Source organism: Leptodactylus fuscus, chromosome 2 (genome assembly GCF_031893055.1).
Source record: "Leptodactylus fuscus isolate aLepFus1 chromosome 2, aLepFus1.hap2, whole genome shotgun sequence".
Taxonomy (NCBI): Eukaryota; Metazoa; Chordata; class Amphibia; order Anura; family Leptodactylidae; genus Leptodactylus; species Leptodactylus fuscus.
In genome coordinates this window covers 148,048,806-148,070,606 of record NC_134266.1, presented here as the reverse complement: position 1 = coordinate 148,070,606, position 21,801 = coordinate 148,048,806, and the positions used below count along the sequence as shown (strand labels likewise).

At 43.3% G+C, this 21,801-nt stretch overlaps 1 protein-coding gene across 1 annotated transcript in view; it reads left to right on the top strand.

Annotated features, from left to right (window-relative positions):
- The first annotated feature begins 2,015 nt into the window (after positions 1-2,015).
- The window catches only part of LOC142195270 (multidrug and toxin extrusion protein 2-like), a 44,510-nt gene continuing 24,724 nt past the window's right edge, over positions 2,016-21,801 (top strand). The window contains exons 1-5 of the mRNA XM_075264899.1: positions 2,016-2,168; positions 7,725-7,826; positions 12,769-12,837; positions 17,643-17,791; positions 21,661-21,703. Coding sequence (XP_075121000.1) covers positions 2,016-2,168; positions 7,725-7,826; positions 12,769-12,837; positions 17,643-17,791; positions 21,661-21,703 — 516 coding nt within the window. The remainder of the gene's footprint in view (positions 2,169-7,724; positions 7,827-12,768; positions 12,838-17,642; positions 17,792-21,660; positions 21,704-21,801) is intronic.

Sequence of the window (21,801 nt, the reverse complement as noted above, 5' to 3'; positions counted from 1 at the left end):
GACTACTGAACGCACTGGCAAGCGGTGTGCAGTGAAAGCACATGGACCCCATAGACTATAATGGGGTCCATGTGCTTTCCATGCGTTGCCCGCATGAATCATGCGGACATGAAAGTAGATCACAAAATACTTTCATGTCCGCTTAATTCGTGTGGGCAGTGCGGGGAAAACACACAGACCCCATTATAGTCTATGGGGTTCGTGTGCTTTCACTAAACATCGCTTGCCAATGTGTTTGGTATTCCGTTCGAGAAGGTCCCCATGCTGAATCCCCCGAACGGATTACCGATGCAGATATGACCGAGGCCTTACACAGTTAGCAAACACAAATGTTCCATTAGAACAGACCTGGGCAAAGCCCGGCCCACGGGCCACATCCGGCCCTCTGACTGATTCAGTCCGGCCCGCACAGCTTGACTAGGGAGGCGTGTCTAGGGGGTGTGTCTTAGTGCCGGCAGGAAGATAGAGAGATGTGGAGCGTGTCATAAGGTATTGAGAGATGTAAGGTGAGATGCAGGGTGGAGAGTGTGTGTGTGTCTATATGTGTCTGTCTGTATGTGTGTCTATATGTGTCTGTATGTGTCTGTCTGTATGTATGTGTGTCTATATCTGTCTGTGTGTCTATACAGTATGTGTCTGTCTATCTGTATGTGTGTGTCTCAGTAACGTAGGGGCAGAGATGGAAGGGGAATGTTATACTAGGGCAGAGATGGCAGATGGAGGGGGGGGGCATGAAACTGGGGGAGAGATGGAGGGGGGAAATGAAATGGGAAAAATAAAGGGGGATATGAAACTGAGGGAGAAATGGAGGGGGGGGGGAACGAAACTGGGGGTAGATGAAGAGAGCACTTAAATTGGGGGACATTAAACTGGGGACAACTGGAGGGGGTATTAAACCGTGGAGGAAGCTGTAGGGGGACCCGTAGGGGCCTCTAGTTGCCCCCAGTTTAATGTCACCCTCCAGCTACCCCTACAGTTTAATGTCTGCTTCCAGCTTCCCGATTTTAATGTCTCCCTCTAGTTGCCCCCAGTTTCATGTCCCACTCCAGCTGTCAATTTATTGCCCCCCTCCAACTACCCCCACTGTTTCATGTCCCCTCCAGTTTCTGCTGGTTTATACTGGGGCATCAGGAGAGGGACTTAATACTTTTGGAGGAGAACGTTATAATGTGGGGGCATGTAATGTACGGGTGACTGTAGGAGGATTATACTTTGTGGGGGCACATGGAAAGATGATTGGGAATGGGCGGAGTCAACACAGAAGTGGGTGGAGCTAAATTTGCCGTGGTGCGGCCCTCTAGTATAGTTTCAATTTCTTATGCGGCCCCATGGGAAAATTAATTGCCCACCCCTGCATTAGAACATTGGAGTGATGGCTGCTGGAAATGGGTCTCTATACACCAATGCAAATATTGCATTAAAAACCAATGTTTGTAGCTAGAATAGTCATTTACCACATTAACTATGTGCACAGAGTATTTCTAATTCATTTAATGTTATCTTCATTGAAAAAAAACTGTGCTTTTCTTTCAAAAATAAGGAAATTTCTAAAGTGACCCTAAACTTTTGAACTATAGTGTATGCATACAGTAGGATAGTATGATTCATGTGATATGCAGACTTTTCTCTCCAATGGTGTAGCATTTGATGGGGAAAAATACATCACCCATTGGCATTGCTCATATTAAGGCAATATCAACACTATGTAAAGAAACAGCGCCAAAACGCAATATTGCACCAAGTGCCACCCCTCCACCACACCACTGTACATCTTTGTACGTACGTCTGCCTGGCCAGGGAATAATATAGAGGGTGCAGAAGTTGTACGTCAGCCATTGCTTGTATTATTGTCCCTGCTATTTATCATTGCCCTACACTACAGACCGCAGCTCTGCCCGCTTATCTCCACCACTACATTACCACTCGTGCCCGTACATGGCGGGGGCGGGGCTAGCAGAGCACGTGTCCCCGCTCACTGACTGAGGCTCTCAGACAGCCGGCTGTACATGACAGTGATGGCACGCGCACACACCGGCGAGGAGGCGCAACAAGAGGACGAGCAGCTCTTCTTTAAGAAGCCCGGCCGTGTACAGAGAATGCTCCGCTGCCTGCTGCCTCAGCACTGCTGGCATGAGGTGAAGGAGCAGTGTCGGATGGCAGGGCCTGTGGTAAGAAGGAGTTGTATCCACTACACTACTACATCAGGGGTAGGGACCCTTCGGCTCTCCAGCTGTTGAAAAAACTACAACTCCCAGCATGCATACTTGCTCTGCTGTTCTTGGAACTCCCATAGAAGTGAGTGAAGCATGTTGGGAGTTGTAGTTTCACAGCAGCTGGCGAGCTAAACGTTCCTTACCCCTGCACTACATGGACCATACTTATATGTGCCTATCAGTGCTACATGTGTTATATACAATGTAATGCTATAATACTGTATATAGATAAAGTTGGGCTAGGTTCACATTTGCCTAGGAGTCTCCACAGATTTTGCCAAAAATTAGTATTGAGAAAAGTCCTCAGAAGAGTAACAGTGTACACATGGCTTAAACACAATGGACCCCATTATAATCTAGGGTGTCTGTGGGTGAGCAGACAGGCTCTCCGTGATTAGGGTCCACTGGAGGACCCGAGCGACGGAAAGCCAAGCACAAGTGTGAACCTAACCTAACCTGGTGCAAACCAATGGCTTCTATCAAGGTTTCCATTGCTTTAGACAAGAATAATATATGTAACAATTTTCTTATGATGTCCAAGGAAAAATTTAGGCTCCTGCAAATTAATTGATAGGGCCCCTACTTACTATGTGAAATTTACTAGTATCTTCTTATTGTTGTAGAGAAGCTTTTGGGCCCCCTGAGGCTCTTAGGCCCTGTAGTGATTGCTACGTTTCTACCCCCTATAGAAATTCCCCTATTTGTTTCCACATAACAAAGGCCATAGTAAAAATGGGTCCAAGAACCTTAGGCTTTATTTACTCAATGTTAGGGATGCTCGCTTAGAGCAGTAGGATTATCTTATCTTATTTCCCAATATCTTCAGAAAAAAGATTCTTCTGGGCACATCTACCAAATAATTTTTACAAAAAGTCAATAAACCTCCTAAGGACGCGGATAACTTTGCATTAAGGCATGTGGTCATCCTCCGAACCAGAGAAATGCGGCCCCCTGGCAACTTTACAAATCACCTCTCTTGGGTATGGGACAGTATTTCGCTGGGAGGCAGGGAGTCCTGGTAGCAGGTAGAGCTGCACTTTGTGTCCGTGCAAAAAAAGCGGCTTCATGGCGAAGAGGCTGCATACGGACACCGGCAGTTTGCTTTAAAAACCCATTGAAATGAATGGGTTTTTAAACTGACTGCCAGCAAGCCATCCTCAAGCTGTTTTTCCTGCAATTTCGGCGGAATCACGGCGTGCAGATAGTGGCGCAAGTGTGAATGCCCCCTTTGGTTGCATGTAGTAATAATACATTTTTATGTTTTTTACCAAAATATTCTACAACACTTTCTAAAACATGTACAGACAAAATGTGACATTGCAAAGTAATCAGTTAGTCATCAATTAACACAATAGTAGTGAGGCTCCTGCTTCAAGAGCTTCCAGTCTACCATATTGCAGTCAAATAGCCATTGTGTAATATTATATAGATATAGTTACTATTCAGCATAAGGAACCATCAGGTCTTGTATCTGCATGCCTGTCTTCTCTTCCTGTATTGTATATTACTTTAGATGTGTGAGTCATCTTGCTAAAGTTCATCTACATAGATTACTTAATAGCATTGTCATGTGACTTTCAAGGATGACAGATAAGACTCACAGTAATCTGTTAGGGTAAGTTCATATCCGTATCCGCCACAAAATCCTGACCAAAAAGACAGCTCCCATTCAAATCAATGGTAGCCGTTTGTTCTGGCTCCCAGAAAAAGAAACAACATGCTCATTCTTTCAGGCGGATTCCTCGCGACATCCGTCTGAAGACACTCCCTCCCAACTAGGCCCATTCATTTGACATCCAGTTTCAGCGACCCGCCTCAGGTTCCGGTCCAAAAAACCCCGTGTGAACTTACTCTCAGGGGGCGTTCACACTACTGTCTGTGTCCGACAGGTAGTGTCCGCTCCTAGTGTCCGCTCAAACTCTGGCACAGACATTAGGAGCGGACACTAGCTGTGTCCGTGACACCTGTCATTTATTTAAATGGCGATCAGGTGCGTTCTTTTGCACTCCGTACCCTTCCTTCACTGTCCGCATGTAAAGATGTCCGACTTTTCAAGCGGACAGAAAAACCGAAAAACCCTACATGTCGGGTTTTTCTGTCCGCTTGAAAAGTCGGACATCTTTACATGCGGACAGTGAAGGAAGGGCACGGAGTGCAAAAGAACGCACCCGATGCCCAATTAAATAAATGACAGGTGTCACGGACACAGCTAGTGTCCGCTCCTAATGTCCGTGCCAGATTTTGAGCGGACACTACCTGTCGGACACAGACGGTAGTGTGAACGCTCCCTTAGGCAACATGGAACTTGTTTGTCTATCCTATTAATATTATAAATGTGAAAGTTTGTGGGTTTGTGAGTTTGGATGTTCGGATGTTTGTTCCTCAATCACGCAAAACCCGCTCGACCGATTTGGCTGAAAGTTTCCACAAACATAGTTAATACACCCGATTGCGCAATAGGCTACTTTTCGTCACAATAGCACACATACGTTTGTGCCAGGACCCCCACAAAACCCAAACTCACACCACCATCTCTGCAATCTCACACACTTTGGACCATAGCAAGCCACAAAATTCATATTGCCCTCTACAGCCTCGCCCCTAACCCCACACAATCACATATACATATACTTTACCACTTTGCCCCTCACCTTAACGATACTCCAGGAGGCGCTCTATAACGCTCTGGAGCAGCCATGTTTGCCGACCCCCACCGCTCTGACAATCCGCGACACCGCCCACCCATGTCAATACCCCTAGGCGGTCTAATAAATGCAAAAAAAAAGCGTTTAAAAAAAATATAAAAACAAATAAAAAGGATTAAAGATTCAAATCACCCCCCTTTCCCTAGAACACATATAAAAGTAGTTAAAAACTGTGAAACACATAGATGTTAGGTATCCCCGCATCCGAAATCGCCCGCTCTACAAAGCTATACAAATATTTTTCCTGTTCGGTAAGCGCTGTAGCGGGAAAAATGGTCAAAAGTGCCAAACCACCGTTTTTTCACTGTTTTGATTCTGATAAAAAATTGAATAAAAAGTGATCAAAGCAATAACATTTCCCGAAAATGGTAGAACTAAAAAGTACACCCAGTCCCGCAAAAAAAGACGACCTATACATCCCTGTACACACACGTATAAAAAAGTTACGGCTGTCGGAATATGGCAACTTTTCAAAAAAAAAATTTTTAACATAGTTTTGGATTTTTTTAAGGGGTCAAAATGTAAATAAAACCATATAAATTTGGTATCCCCGGAATCGTAACGAAACACAGAATACAGGGGACAGGTCATTTTGGTTGCACAGTGAACGCTGTAAAAACAAAGCCCGTAAGAAATACGCAGAAATGCATTTTTTCTTCAAATCCACCCCCTTCTGAATTTTTTCCCTGCTTCCCAGCACATTATATAGAATAAATAATGGTGGCATCAGGAAGAAAAAATTGTCCCGCAAAAATTAAGACCTCATATGGCTCTGGGAGCAGAGAAATAAAAAAAGTTATGGGGTTTAGAAGGAGGGGAGTCAAAAACGAAAAACCAAAATCAAAAAATGCCATTGGCGGAAAAGGGTTAACTTCAAATACTTCTGTCCCAAAGTCACTATGTAAAGTTTCTCACAACACCGTATAGCAGCTCAAATAGAAATTAACTTCAACACAAAAGTCTCATGTATTCTCTGAATTACAGAAAAAACAAGATACAAACTTACATTTCATATCCCATACCTTATACACAGTACAAAAACCTTACCCACGCCTGTATATACCCACTTCTACAATCACCGCAGACGAAGTCGCGGGTACCAGCTAGTTTACATATAATGCGACCATCTTTACTCCAGCTTATTGAGCAACCAATGAGAACTTGCCTTATAAGACATTTATTAAGGTAGTTGGATAGAATAATTGCTATATGAAATTCTGTAATATCAGTAACACCATGCAACAATGATTTCGCTACTGAGAGAAAAACATGTGATTTACACTAAAATGAGCACCCCGAATCTAAATATGAACACAGAATTTGCCTCACACGTCTAGATTTTAAGTTATATAAGCAAAGCTTATTCAATTATAATATTAATGCATTATATATTGGAAATATTCCAATGTACATACCCAGACCTGTCCAGCACCAAAACTTCACACTTTGGTCGTCGACATACCAAGTTGGCTGCATACTATGCAATTAAAATCGATGTTTGTTTCTGTACTGATGTAAATGGTCTTATGATGGAGTTAGATAGTGCACATGTTCCTGATAAATGGAGGCTAAATGGAAATGATCAAATACTCAGAACATAAATGGAAAGTTTGTGCTGCTTGGCCTACAGTTAGGGTACACAAAGCAGATGTGTTTCTTGTGCCTATGGAATAACCGTGATGACAACAATCATTACAAAATGAGACATTGGCCTCTCAGAGCCGAGCACACAGTTGGTCAGTACTATGTTCAACACAAGTCACTGGTCCATCCACTTCGAGTTTCTCTTCCACCACTTCACATTAAACTTGGTTTAATGAAAAATGTTGTAATTGCACTTGACCATGATGGATATGGTTTCCAGTATATGAAGGAGAAGTTTAGCCCACTGAAACCTGAGGCTAAAATAAAGGCTGGAATTTTTATTGGCGCTAAAATCAACAAGCTGTTGCGATGACACTTTCAGAGCAAAACTCAACCCCCTGGACCTTACAGCTTGAGATGCATTTGTGCTAGTAGTGCAGAACTTCCTTGGGAACAGACAAGCTGGAAACTATCCAGAATTAATAGATAACATTCTTACAGCATAGGAACAACTTGGCTGCCGAATGTCATTGAAAATGCATTTCTTACATTCCCATCTTAACTTCTTCCCACCCAATTTGGGACACGTAAGTGACGAACACGGAGAGCGTTTCCATAAAGATATTTCTACAATGGACAACAGATATCAAGGCTGCTAGAATCCCAACGTGATGGAAGACTACTGCTGGTTTTTACAACGGGAAAATATGACCATTCACAAACACAAAAGCAAATGCCTGAAGCACTTTTAACAGTACTCGGCGCTGCTGAAGTAAGGCAGCCTTCAAACGGAGTATACGCTCCGCTCATTTTGAGTGTAAAACACATTCAGAATGAGCACGTAAAACCCAGCTCCCATTGACTTGAATGGGTGCTGGCATACGAGCGCTCCCCATTGAAATCAATGGGAGTTTTTTTTTTGCCTATTGCTTTCAATGTGATACGCGCGTATGCCGGCACCCATTCAAGTCAATGAGAGCTGGTTTTTACGCGCTCATTCTCAATGTGTTTTACGTTCAGAATGAGCGGAGCGTAACTCCGTGTGAAGGCTCCCTTAGACTGTTAAACTGAAAAATGAGACTTTTTGAAATTTTGTTATTCCACTACATTCTCATACACTGTAGGAAAACTTTGATGTAGATCAGGAAATTGTTGGAGTGTTGCACTGTAAACATGATGTATATATATGTTAATGTTATATAAATGTTTTTCTCTCTTCTAGTTCCTCTCACAAATAATGGTGTTTCTTATCAATATTGTGAGCTCCATATTCTGTGGTCATTTGGGCAAGATTGAGCTAGACTCTGTAACACTTGCTGTAGCTGTAAGTATTGGTAATATAGCTTAACTTCAGTTTGATAAAAGGGTACCCCATTTATTATTACTATTATTATTGGCTTGAATTATTTTGATACACTTGTCACCATTTGCTGCATTGTTACTATCTTGTAAAATGCATGAATTGTACTATTGATGCTTCTTGCTTATGCCCGGTTCACATTAGCGTTCGGCCTCCGTCCGGAAGGAGTCCGCATGAGGACCACCCCCCGAATGGAATACCAACGCTAATGCAAGTGCTGTGCAGTTAAGAACACGGACCCCATAGAATATAATGGAGCACTGCCCGCACAAGATTCGTGCGGGCAGTGCGTGGCAAGCACACAGACCCCATTATAGTCTATGGGGTACGTGTCCTTAACGGCACAGCGCTTGCATTAGCGTTGGTATTCCGTTCGGGGGGGGGTCCTCATGCGGACTCCTTCCGGACGGAAGCCAAACACTAATGTGAACCAGCCCTTAAGCTATATACATACGACTCTGTGCATGGAGGCAGACTGTGATTAAACTGCATCGACAGCACATGGATCACTGCTTATACCTTCACGGCCCCAATTACTGCTGTCAGTGAGTCTGGGATGCAAAACAGATAGGTATAGCACCAGACCTGAGTTTTACCCTGGGCTCACGGCCACATACACAGGCCAATGGTTTGTATGTGGCCATATAAATAAATGGGTCAGTGTTAGAGATGAGCGAACAGTGTTCTATCGAACACATGTTCGATCGGATATCAGGGTGTTCGCCATGTTCGAATCGAATCGAACACCACGTGGTAAAGTGCGCCAAAATTCGATTCCCCTCCCACCTTCCCTGGCGCCTTTTTTGCACCAATAACAGCGCAGGGGAGGTGGGACAGGAACTACGACACCGGGGGCATTGAAAAAAATTGGAAAAAGTCATTGGCTGCCGAAATCAGGTGACCTCCATTTTAGACGAATAGTGGATTTCAAATCCGGGTCATATGAGAATGTGAACTTTGTGACTATGAGACAGGGATAGCTGTACAGGCAGGGATAGCTAGGGATAACCTTTATTTAGGGGGGAATGTTATTAAAAATAACTTTTTGGGGCTCTATCGGGTGTGTAATTGTGATTTTTGTGAGATAAACTTTTTCCCATAGGGATGCATTGGCCAGCGCTGATTGGCCGAATTCCGTACTCTGGCCAATCAGTGCTGGCCAATGCATTCTATTAGCTTGATGAAGCAGAGTGTGCACAAGGGTTCAAGCGCACCCTCGGCTCTGATGTAGCAGAGCCGAGGCTGCACAAGGGTTCAAGCGCACCCTCGGCTCTGATGTAGGAGAGCCGAGGGTGCACTTGAACCCTTGTGCACCCTCAGCTCTGCTACATCAGAGCCGAGGGTGCGCTTGAACCCTTGTGCACACTCTGCTTCATCAAGCTAATAGAATGCATTGGCCAGCGCTGATTGGCCAATGTATTCTATTAGCCTGATGAAGTAGAGCTGAATGTGTGTGCTAAGCACACACATTCAGCTCTACTTCATCGGGCTAATAGAATGCATTGGCCAGCGCTGATTGGCCAGAGTACGGAACTCGACCAATCAGCGCTGGCTCTGCTGGAGGAGGCGGAGTCTAAGATCGCTCCACACCAGTCTCCATTCAGGTCCGACCTTAGACTCCGCCTCCTCCGGCAGAGCCAGCGCTGATTGGCCGAAGGCTGGCCAATGCATTCCTATGCGAATGCAGACTTAGCAGTGCTGAGTCAGTTTTGCTCAACTACACATCTGATGCACACTCGGCACTGCTACATCAGATGTAGCAATCTGATGTAGCAGAGCCGAGGGTGCACTAGAACCCCTGTGCAAACTCAGTTCACGCTAATAGAATGCATTGGCCAGCGCTGATTGGCCAATGCATTCTATTAGCCCGATGAAGTAGAGCTGAATGTGTGTGCTAAGCACACACATTCAGCACTGCTTCATCACGCCAATACAATGCATTAGCCAGTGCTGATTGGCCAGAGTACGGAATTCGGCCAATCAGCGCTGGCTCTGCTGGAGGAGGCGGAGTCTAAGGTCGGACCTGAATGGAGACTGGTGTGGAGCGATCTTAGACTCCGCCTCCTCCAGCAGAGCCAGCGCTGATTGGTCGAGTTCCGTACTCTGGCCAATCAGCGCTGGCCAATGCATTCTATTAGCCCGATGAAGTAGAGCTGAATGTGTGTGCTTAGCACACACATTCAGCTCTACTTCATCAGGCTAATAGAATACATTGGCCAATCAGCGCTGGCCAATGCATTCTATTAGCTTGATGAAGCAGAGTGTGCACAAGGGTTCAAGCGCACCCTCGGCTCTGATGTAGCAGAGCTGAGGGTGCACAAGGGTTCAAGTGCACCCTCGGCTCTCCTACATCAGAGCCGAGGGTGCGCTTGAACACTTGTGCAGCCTCAGCTCTGCTACATCAGAGCCGAGGGTGCGCTTGAACCCTTGTGCACACTCTGCTTCATCAAGCTAATAGAATGCATTGGCCAGCGCTGATTGGCCAGAGTACGGAATTCGGCCAATCAGCGCTGGCTCTGCTGGAGGAGGCGGGGTCTAAGATCGCTCCACACCAGTCTCCATTCAGGTCCGACCTTAGACTCCGCCTCCTCCAGCAGAGCCAGCGCTGATTGGCCGAATTCCGTACTCTGGCCAATCAGCACTGGCTAATGCATTGTATTGGCGTGATGAAGCAGTGCTGAATGTGTGTGCTTAGCACACACATTCAGCTCTACTTCATCGGGCTAATAGAATGCATTGGCCAATCAGCGCTGGCCAATGCATTCTATTAGCGTGAACTGAGTTTGCACAGGGGTTTTAGTGCACCCTCGGCTCTGCTACATCAGATTGCTACATCTGATGTAGCAGTGCCGAGTGTGCATCAGATGTGTAGTTGAGCAAAACTGACTCAGCACTGCTAAGTCTGCATTCGCATAGGAATGCATTGGCCAGCCTTCGGCCAATCAGCGCTGGCTCTGCCGGAGGAGGCGGAGTCTAAGGTCGGACCTGAATGGAGACTGGTGTGGAGCGATCTTAGACTCCGCCTCCTCCAGCAGAGCCAGCGCTGATTGGCCGAATTCCGTACTCTGGCCAATCAGCACTGGCTAATGCATTGTATTGGCGTGATGAAGCAGTGCTGAATGTGTGTGCTTAGCACACACATTCAGCTCTACTTCATCGGGCTAATAGAATGCATTGGCCAGCGCTGATTGGCCGAATTCCGTACTCTGGCCAATCAGCACTGGCTAATGCATTGTATTGGCGTGATGAAGCAGTGCTGAATGAGTGTGCTTAGCACACACATTCAGCTCTACTTCATCGGGCTAATAGAATGCATTGGCCAATCAGCGCTGGCCAATGCATTCTATTAGCGTGAACTGAGTTTGCACAGGGGTTCTAGTGCACCCTCGGCTCTGCTACATCAGATTGCTACATCTGATGTAGCAGTGCCGAGTGTGCATCAGATGTGTAGTTGAGCAAAACTGACTCAGCACTGCTAAGTCTGCATTCGCATAGGAATGCATTGGCCAGCCTTCGGCCAATCAGCGCTGGCTCTGCCGGAGGAGGTGGAGTCTAAGGTCGGACCTGAATGGAGACTGGTGTGGAGCTATCTTAGACTCCGCCTCCTCCAGCAGAGCCAGCGCTGATTGGTCGAGTTCCGTACTCTGGCCAATCAGCACTGGCCAATGCATTTCTATGGGGAAAAGTTAGCTTGCGAAAATCGCAAACTGACAGGGATTTCCATGAAATAAAGTGACTTTTATGCCCCCAGACATGCTTCCCCTGCTGTCCCAGTGTCATTCCAGGGTGTTGGTATCATTTCCTGGGGTGTCATAGTGGACTTGGTGACCCTCCAGACACGAATTTGGGTTTCCCCCTTAACGAGTTTATGTTCCCCATAGACTATAATGGGGTTCGAAACCCATTCGAACACTCGAACAGTGAGCGGCTGTTCGAATCGAATTTCGAACCTCGAACATTTTAGTGTTCGCTCATCTCTAGTCAGTGTGAAAACACGGCTAGCACACACTGATAAAGCACAGTGTCTTCTACATGAAGCCTAAGGCTGAGGTCCCACATTGACAAGATGTGGACTTTTACAGTACCTGCCAAGTGAATAAAATTCTGATTAATCCCATCCACACATTGAAAAAAAAAAATCTGCCGCCAAAATGCTGTGATTTCAAAAACTGTTGCGTTTTTGTAAATCGCAGTATTTCAGTTATACTTATTATGTATAATAAAAGCAGAAGGTCTGCAGACTTTCTGTGAAAAACGCAGCGGAAAAAACGCACTGTGTTTCCATCATCACATTTTTCGCAGTGTTTTTCGACCATTGCTAGCTATCATACATTATGAATTTAAGGCAATAGATAAAAGATTTTTGAAAATGTGTAGTTCTGTATTTAAATTTTCATTAACATCCATAAAACCTTATCTGTGCCCTGCAATTCCCTAATATTTTCAGGTAGTATGATGAAAGGTGAACACTTTAATTATCTACATGTAAGTGGCAGATTTTCATTTTCATTCATCTGCAAGCACATGGATTTCTGAAAGCTCTATTAACATGAAAGAACTGATTTTAGCTGCAAAAATTTTCTACAACATAATATGCTGTGTATGAACATGCCCTAAGACTCTCTTGATATTGTCCCCAAATTCCTTAGCTTACATCAAATCTGTTGGATTTACTCTCATATTTTGACCTGTCAACCTCAATGAGGAGACACATTTATATATTCTCTTAGCATTTTCTAGCATCACTAGCATTTTCCCTCTAAATTCCTAAAGTCACCTTTATTCCCAATTGAACTGACACACATAGCAATATTATATATACACATATATGCCCTATTGTTATTTCATATATGTAAACTTAAAATTTTTACAATGTTATTTAACTAGCTCTATCATCTTTTACCAGGTGATAAATGTAACTGGTATATCTGTGGGCTCTGGTTTAGCCTCTGCTTGTGATACCCTCATGTCTCAGGTATGTTTAACAGATCTATAGTAGTGGTATAAGTAGTTGTGAGCAGAGTAGAGTATGTTTCATATGGTACAGGGGATTAAGAGATCAGAATATGGTGTCCCTAGGCAAATTGTTTATTTTCACAAAATGGTGTTTTATTTGGTAATAGTGGTATAACTTAATAAAACTTACATAATTATGATATCACTGTAATTGTGATGACGCCCTGGACAAAGTTACAATGTCACTATAAGGCCATGGCCTTACAGGACGTAAGCGCCGTGATTTGTCCGTGGTGGGAACGCCGGGCGGGAAAAATCAAGGCGTTTTACAGTCAGGGCAAAGTTGAGGGATTCTAGGAAATCTTGTGGCCACTTTGTGGTAAAAACCATGGTGCGGACACACCACAATTTCAAAAACCATCCCAGTTTTGGAAATCGCAGCATGTCAATTATACCTACGGAAATGTTGGTAGTTTCCCCATAGCTATAATTGAAACAGAAAGTCCGCAGAAGAAACCTCTGAAAGCTTTCCGTCTAAAGCGCTATGGGAAGAACCGCGATGCATTGCCGCTGCGGTTTTTCCCGCAGCCTTTTGTTATTGCGGGATAAAAGCTCATTAAAAACATGTGTAGCCCAAAATGGTGCCCAATAAAAGTGCAACTCAAACAATAAACCTACATATGGCTCTATTGACAGATAAACAAAGTTGAGTTAATTATTTATGAATTTTGGAAGGATGAGATCGAAAATATGAAAAAAAGTTGCTAATCCTTAGCACCCCAAAACTACCTTTCGCCTTTAAGGGGATAAATATCACTATGAAAATGGTTGTATTTCATATTAGTATTTTATTGATGCCACTCACAAAATCATATGACTATGAGTATAAAACATCTGTACATGCATTCATCTGCTCTCAATAGCAGAGTCTGTATCCACCACATAGAGTACTGTGTCTTGAGGGGATAAGAAACTGGGTTTTATCTCAGAATGCTTAAAAATAATATGTATCGTAACAAAGACAAAAGTGCCATAGAGCTTACAGCTGGTATTGCTTTTTAGATGACTGGGCACATGGTTTTATAAATACAACATTATTAAAAATGGGATTGCAAATGCTGCATGATATTTAGTTGTGAGTCCTGTGACCTTTATTTGATCAGCTTTTGCGTTAGTACTTCTATAACATATTGCCGTGTCCTGTATACTAAATTTCCCAAACATTTGATACTGATAATAATTATGGGGGCTATTTGGTGGGGGCGAAAATATAATAAAAGGCATGGAATGGGGTGAACACATAAAATAAGCAATACTCTCCACACTAATCCACTCCTTCCCAATTGAAGTACTGCCTGTATTCCTGGCCTGTCTCCTGGTCTTTCACCACTCAGGGATGCCATTCAGCTGAGGCGGGGCTTCAGTAGTTGATGCATTTTAATGGCTATTTAAAATGATGATATCAGAACCCAAGACTACATAGGTTTTAGGTCAGATAGAAAAGTCTGGGAATATAAACCCATGACAACATTTGACACTTAGAACAGGGATGAATGTGTCATGTGGATTCATGTCATTCTACATCTTTTAGGGTTGGTTTATACTAGCATTTGTATTCCGCCTGGAAGGAGTCTAATGTATAAACTGATGCATTATTTACTGCTTTAGCTGATTTCTCCCCTCCTTATATTGATAGTTCTGCTTTTACATCACTTAGCTCATTTACCACACTATTCCTATGCTCTTTGGTATATAAAAATATTCAGATATTGTGATGAAGAGACGTAAATAGATAAGAAAACTTGCTAATTGTTTCGGTTCATTTACCTAAATTTTTTTCCTATATGGATTTCCATTTCTAAATATACAATGCATTCCTACTACCTTATTTATTCCTATCTGATATGCAACCTATTGGTGCGAAAGCATACCTCTACTTAACTTTATTTGTTCCAATCTTATAAGCAATTGACTCCTGCTAAAGTAAACTTACCTCTACTTATTTTTATCTTAAATACAATTTATTCCTGTTGAGGTACTGTAACATCTCTGCCTGTTCGGGCCTCTGCTCGCATGCTGCGGCGCCGGAGGCGTGTGCAGTTTGACAATTTGCTTAAGGTTTTTAGTTGCACTGTGTGAACACGGCTCTAGTCCTTAATTGGATTTGCACCACACCCGTCTTCTGCCTAGGTTGCCTCTGTTCATTAAGTGGTTAATCTGTCTTGCCTGTGATTGACAGCCTTTCTTCCTGTCAGGTTCTGGGCAGGTTCTTCCTTCCTTATTTAGTCTTGGCTCACAGTCACACTGGTGCCGGTTATTGCCCTTGCTTTCTGGTATCGCTTGCTGTTATTTACTTGTATGCTAATCCTTGACCTCTGGCTTTCCTACTGACTATTCTCTTGACTCCGATTTGGCACTGCATCGCTCTCTTGTTACCGAACCCTGGCTACCTGACCTCCCTTTGTTGTTGTACGTCTTGTCTGCGTTTTGTGTTTCACGTATTCAGGGAGGGATTGTCCTCGTGGTTGTCGCCTATCACCTAGGATAGGGTCTGGCAATAGGAAGGGAAAGCGGGGGGCTTCAGTTTAGGGCTCACTGTCCCTTGTGCCCCTCCCTCCAGGGTTCACCAGCAGCTTCTGGGGAATTATCATCTGGCTATTCCCTAACAGAATACCGGCCTAAAACCTACATCCATTGCTTCCCTACAGATAAGCATGGATCCTATCCAGTGCTTTGCAGCCAAGTTGGAGGGATTGACAGGCCTGGTAGCTGAACTTGCTAAACAGGTTCAGACCCTAACTGAGGCTGCTGCATCATCCCCAGCTGTTTTGGCACCTTATAAGGTCAAGATGCTACTCCCAGACCGTTTCTCAGGGGACCGTACAAAATTTGAAACTTTCAGGGAGTCTTGTCGCCTGTACTTCCGTGTGAATCCACATGCTACGCAGGCCCAAATGGTGGGAGTGGTTATATCTCTGCTACAGGAAGAAAGGCTGTCAATCACAGGCAAGACAGATTAACCACTTAATGAACAGAGGCAACCTAGGCAGAAGACGGGTGTGGTGCAAATCCAATTAAGGACTAGAGCCGTGTTCACACAGTGCAACTAAAAACCTTAAGCAAATTGTCAAACTGCACACGCCTCCGGCGCCGCAGCATGCGAGCAGAGGCCCGAACAGGCAGAGATGTTACAGGTACACTTACCTCTACTTACCTTCATTCTTCATGCTCAAAATCTGCTGCTCCCATTGACTGCTAGCTAGTAGCGGAAAAAAAGAAATGAGCTGCCCTATCTGAAACAGCCGTGGCGTCTGCAGCGCGAGACTCTGGACCATTCATTTGGGCCTAATCCATCGCGGAATGCCGGGAGGGATGCCAGTGCACTGTACTGGTATCCCGTCGTGGCAGCCACAACGGAATATGTACACGCGGAACTCCGTGTGAAGTAGCCCTTACTGCTAAAGTACACTTACCTCTACTTACCTTTATTTATTCTGTCAGATATACATTTGAATCCTGTTAAAGACAGCCTCTTCCACTTACCTTCACTCTTTACTCCAAATGAATGGGCCTAGTCGGCTGCTGGAAAAAAAGAACTGACCGTCTCCCAATGATTTTAATGGGAGATGTCTTTTTGGTCAGGATTTTGAAGCGGAAACGGCAGCAGTTTTTTTTTTTTTTTTCACTGTGTTTCACACGATGGGGCTCTAGGTGGTATTATTATTACCTAGTTTCCTTTAGTTATTTAGACTGTTACTGATCTACATGCCATCATTTAATACTGCCATCAGTCTGAACTCCTCCCAAAGATCCTTGTCGCTGCAGTTGCTCCCTCTGCTGATCGACAGTTGATCTGTTGTGTGAGCTGTAGATTCAAATTGTAACGTTGCTAGAGCATGCAGGTGCCAGGGAGTGACCAGTCACATGTCAATTAAATGCCAGTTACATGACCTCTGCACAGTATTCAGTTAACATAAATTACCCACAAAATGCTTCTTATATATTATATGCATAGAATTCCTAGACAATTACCAATATTTTACTGCCGAAGTACACATCTCTTTATCTTTATTCCTGTGTAATATTCAACTTATCCTTGCTAAAGTTCACTTTACCTCTATGTACCATATTCTTATCTTATATCACATTCTTTCTAAAGTATACTTACTAGAGATGAGCGAGTACTGTTCGGATCAGCCGATCCGAACAGCACGCTCCATAGAAATGAATGGATGCACCTGGTACTTCCGCTTTGATGGCGGCCGGCCGCTTAACCCCCCGCGTGTCGGCTGATCCGAACAGTACTCGCTCATCTCTAATACTTACCTTTATTTATTCCTGTCTGATTTGCCATCTATTCTGTCTGCTATAGCCCTTATTCCTACTTAACTCTTCTTACTTATCTCTGTCATCATTAAAAGGTTTCATCTAATGCATGCTCTTTGGTACAAGTGCATAACATAATGCTGATTTTACATGGGAGCTTACAGAGAACAAAATGAACATGAGAAAAAAAAATTGTGGCATGCCCCATAAAATGCTTTGTTACTGATTCGTTCTTGACTTTGCTTCTATGAGTGAATATGGTGACACATAGAGTGCATTTTGGTCTGTAATACGGGACCCCCACATAGAGGATCCATCTTCGTGTATGCATGAGCCTTGTAAGTGTTTGAGACATGTAAACATTTCTTGCCATTGTAGATGTCATCATTTCTCCAATCATGTTCCAGTAGTGAAAACACCAGATAAAGTAGGGGAAATCTTGTTTATTTTTTTCAATCCTTTAACATCATTGTGGTTCTTCTTTCTGTTAACTCATAGACCTATGGAGGAAAAAACATGAAGCGTGTGGGGACCATACTACAGAGGGGGATTCTTATCTTGTTGCTCTGTTGTTTCCCATGCTGGGCCATATTTATCAACACAGAACAAGTGTTGCTCCTATGTAGGCAGAACCCAGATGTTGCCAGGTGAGCAATGTTCTAATGTTAAATTATATGTAAAGGGAATACTATTGTATACTTCTACTTAAGAAATAAAGTCTTACAGTAGGCCTCATTCCAAAGCTGAAGATATGGCTCTATGTAGTCAATGCATTTCAGAATGAATTGTAAAGTTCTTAATAAATGCAGCATGAAATTCTTGATTTTGTCCCCGAAATAAAGATAATTAAAAGAGTTGTCCTAGTTTTTAAGAAAATTACCACAGGAGACTGATTACTAAAAATTCTAACATTCCTGGAATATCCTTTTAATATGTAAGTAATTCACAACTGCATTCGGGTTTCCATTTGTGGGGATCCACTTGGGGACAGATACCTTAAAAAAGTGGTTACCCGCGGACGCTATAGACTATAATGTGGTCCGTTGTGTTTCCACCTTATTTCCACCCAAAAAATGTGGAGAGGAAAGTCTTGTTGGAAGGACTCCTCTCTGCATTTGTAATCGGAATGCAAAACGGGATCCGCAAGCGGAGAGCGCAGATGTGAATGTAGCCTAACCCATACCCAACTAATAGGAAATAATTACCAGATCTATTGGGATTTGCGATTTGCAGTGTTTTGCAGTAACTGGGATTCTTGCAGACACGCTGCGATTACCAAAACTGACGTGATTTTGGAAATCGCAGCATGTCAATTATATCTACGGAAACGCCGGTGGCTTCCCAATAGATATAATTGTAACAGAAAGTCCATGGAGGAAAACTCCCTGAACTTTCTGTTAAAAGCGCTGCAGGAAGAAGCGTGATGCATTCCTCCCACAGTTTTTCCGGCAGCGCTTTATAGCTGTGGGTCATCACCTGGGACCTTAGCCTTAAGCTGAATTATGACCAAGTAAAATATGATTCATTGCATACAGACCTTAAAAAACTTGGTGACTGATTTACCTTAGGCCTGATTCACAAGGTGCTGATCTTACGTCCATAATAAACAGTCGAGTTGATCCATTGAAGGCTGTTTAGAGGACTTATTCAGATAACAGTAAATAACACATGTGATGGCTGTTTTAAAACCTACAAATGTGAATGCATATGGATAAAGCATCCCAAACTAGACATAGGAATAGAATCGTATTCATTCATGGTTACTAAGGCCTTATTCACACAACAGTAACATTTTAACCCCTTCCCGACATGCGCCGTAATAGTACGGCGCGTGTCGGGTCTGTAACTATGGCGACCGCCCGGGAGCCGGGCGGCCGTCATAGCCGCCGGGTGTCTACTGCTTTAAGCAGTAGACAACCGGCTCTAATGCCTCCGATCGGTCCCCGGACCGATCGGAGGCATTAACCCCTCCGGCGCTTCTGTCAAAGGCACCGGAGGCGCCATCTTCCCGGCGGCGCATGGGCGCCGCCATTTTGGCAGGGATCGCCAGCTCCTGGAGCATGCTCCAGGGCCGACCCCCCCCGTTGCCATGACAGCCGGGAGCCTTGTTAAAGGCTCCCAGCCGGTCTGCAAATTCTCTCTTTTGCAGGCTGGTGTATACAGCCTGCAAAAGAGATGATGATTTTTTGCAATGCATTAGCATTGTAATGCATTGCATTAGTGATCAGACCCCCTGGGGTTCAACACCCCTAGGGGGTCTAATAAATGCAAAAAAAAAATAAAAAAAAAAGTAAAAAAAAATATAAAAAAATATAAAAAGTATTAAAAGTTCAAATCACCCCCCTTTCCCTAGAACAAATATAAAAGTAGTTAAAAACTGTGAAACATATACATGTTAGGTATCCCCGCGTCCGAAATCGCCCGCTCTACAAATCTATAAAAATATTTTTCCTGTTCGGTAAACGCCGTAGCAGGAAAAATAGTCAAAAGTGCCAAACCGCCGTTTTTTCACTGTTTTAATTCTGATAAAAATTTGAATAAAAAGTGATCAAAGCAATAACATTTCCCGAAAATGGTAGAACTAAAAAGTACACCCGGCCCCGCAAAAAAAGACGCCCTATGCATCCCCGTACACCTATGTATAAAAAAGTTACGGCTGTCGGAATATGGCGACTTTTAGAAAAAAAAATTTTTAACACCGTTTTGGAATTTTTTTTAGGGGTCAAAATGTAAATAAAACCATATAAATTTGGTATCCCTGGAACCGTACCGAAACACAGAATACAGGGGACGTCATTTTGGCTGCACAGTGAACGCCGTAAAACCAAAGCCCATAAGAAAGTCGCAGAAATGCATTTTTTCTTCAAATCCACCCCATTCTGAATTTTTTTCCTGCTTCCCAGTACATTATATAGAATAATTAATGGTGGCATCATGAAGAAAAAATTGTCCCGCAAAAATTAAGACCTCATATGACTCTGGGAGCGGAGAAATAAAAAAGTTATGGGGTTTAGAAGGAGGGGAGTCAAAAACGAAAAACGAAAATCAAAAAATGCCATCGGCGGGAAGGGGTTAATGGATTGAACAGCTGTTTTGCAACCATTCCATTTTTAAGGCTCAGTGTCATCTGTTTTACACCAGTTTTTAACTACCAGTAAAACAAAAATGGATGAATTTCATTGGTCTTTCTTTTTTGGCCCAACCCACTGATCCGTGTTTAGCAGATGTAAAATGGACTGCCATCTGTTTTAAAATCAGTTAAAAACTGCTCTGTTGATTTCTTTTGGGTCGATGTGTCCATGATAGAGCTTGTCAGTTTGTAGGACATCCGTTAAATATGATTAGTCAAAAAAGTGAACATATGAATAATGGTCATCTGCTGCACTCAGGCTTCAGAGTGAGACACAGGCTTCCGGATGGAGGATGACGTTGGTGGGCATGCGCAGGTCATTCAGTACTGCACTTGCCAAACCCCCTACAATCTGTGAACACCAAAGCCCATTGAAGAAGGCTTTAGGAGTGTTTACGGTACAACACATGCAGAAGTGCACACTACAAAGTAAATGAATCTAAAACCCTTTTCAACTTATTAGCATAATTCTAAAACAACAAATTCTCAGGAACTGAGCAGCAGTCAAATATAACATAGACATATTTGGAAACTCAACGATGAATCCAGCAACACCTTCTTAGTATAAAACTTAGCCTTTAATGTATAACATCCAAAATAAAAACAAACATCGGTACTGGTATGTTAGAGTTTGTCCATGATGGAGGATGGAAAAATAAGCGTCTGGCTGACGCGTTTCGAAGCCCTACACTGGCTTCTTACTCATACTCAGGCTATGAGTAAGAAGCCAGTGTAGGGCTTCGAAACGCGTCAGCCAGACGCTTATTTTTCCATCCGCCATCATGGACAAACTCTAACATACCAGTACCGATGTTTGTTTTTATTTTGGATGTTATACATTAAAGGCTAAGTTTTATACTAAGAAGGTGTTGCTGGATTCATCGTTGGGCTTTTGCATTTACCTCGAGCTGAGAGGCTGACTTCCGTGCAAACACATAACAGCCTAGAGGATCACAACGTGGGATAATTTTCAGTGGACTTTGCATTTGACCACACATCGGGGACACGTGAGTGTATGAGCTGACACATTTGCATTTTTTCCATATTTGGAAACTGTCTCTGAAGCCCTGCAAGTTGCTGTGAGTAGATTCATGTTGATTTTTATGCTGACAGGCTCCCTGTAAGAATAAAACCTTCTTGTATTATTTCTTACATATTAAGTTTACATCACTTATTCAAATTCTGTATCATGAAAAAATCCTTTCCTTGCTTATATAGATGAAGCAATTGTAGTTAATTTTTACAAGATGATGTCACTTAGATTATTCATCTATCAGCTTTCACAAGATTCCACGAATGACCTCAGTAGCATTTTGACTTTGATCTAAGTTTGTTAATAAGTTCCTAGGTTGATAACGCAGGATGTGTTTTTTATATTTTATTTAGGTTAACACAGACATATGTGATGATATTCATCCCTGCTCTGCCTGTAAGTTCCACCTATTTGATCTTTGTATGCGCATGGTGCCAGATGATATAACATATATCATAATATATCAGTGTTTCACATGGCCACATCCAGTACAT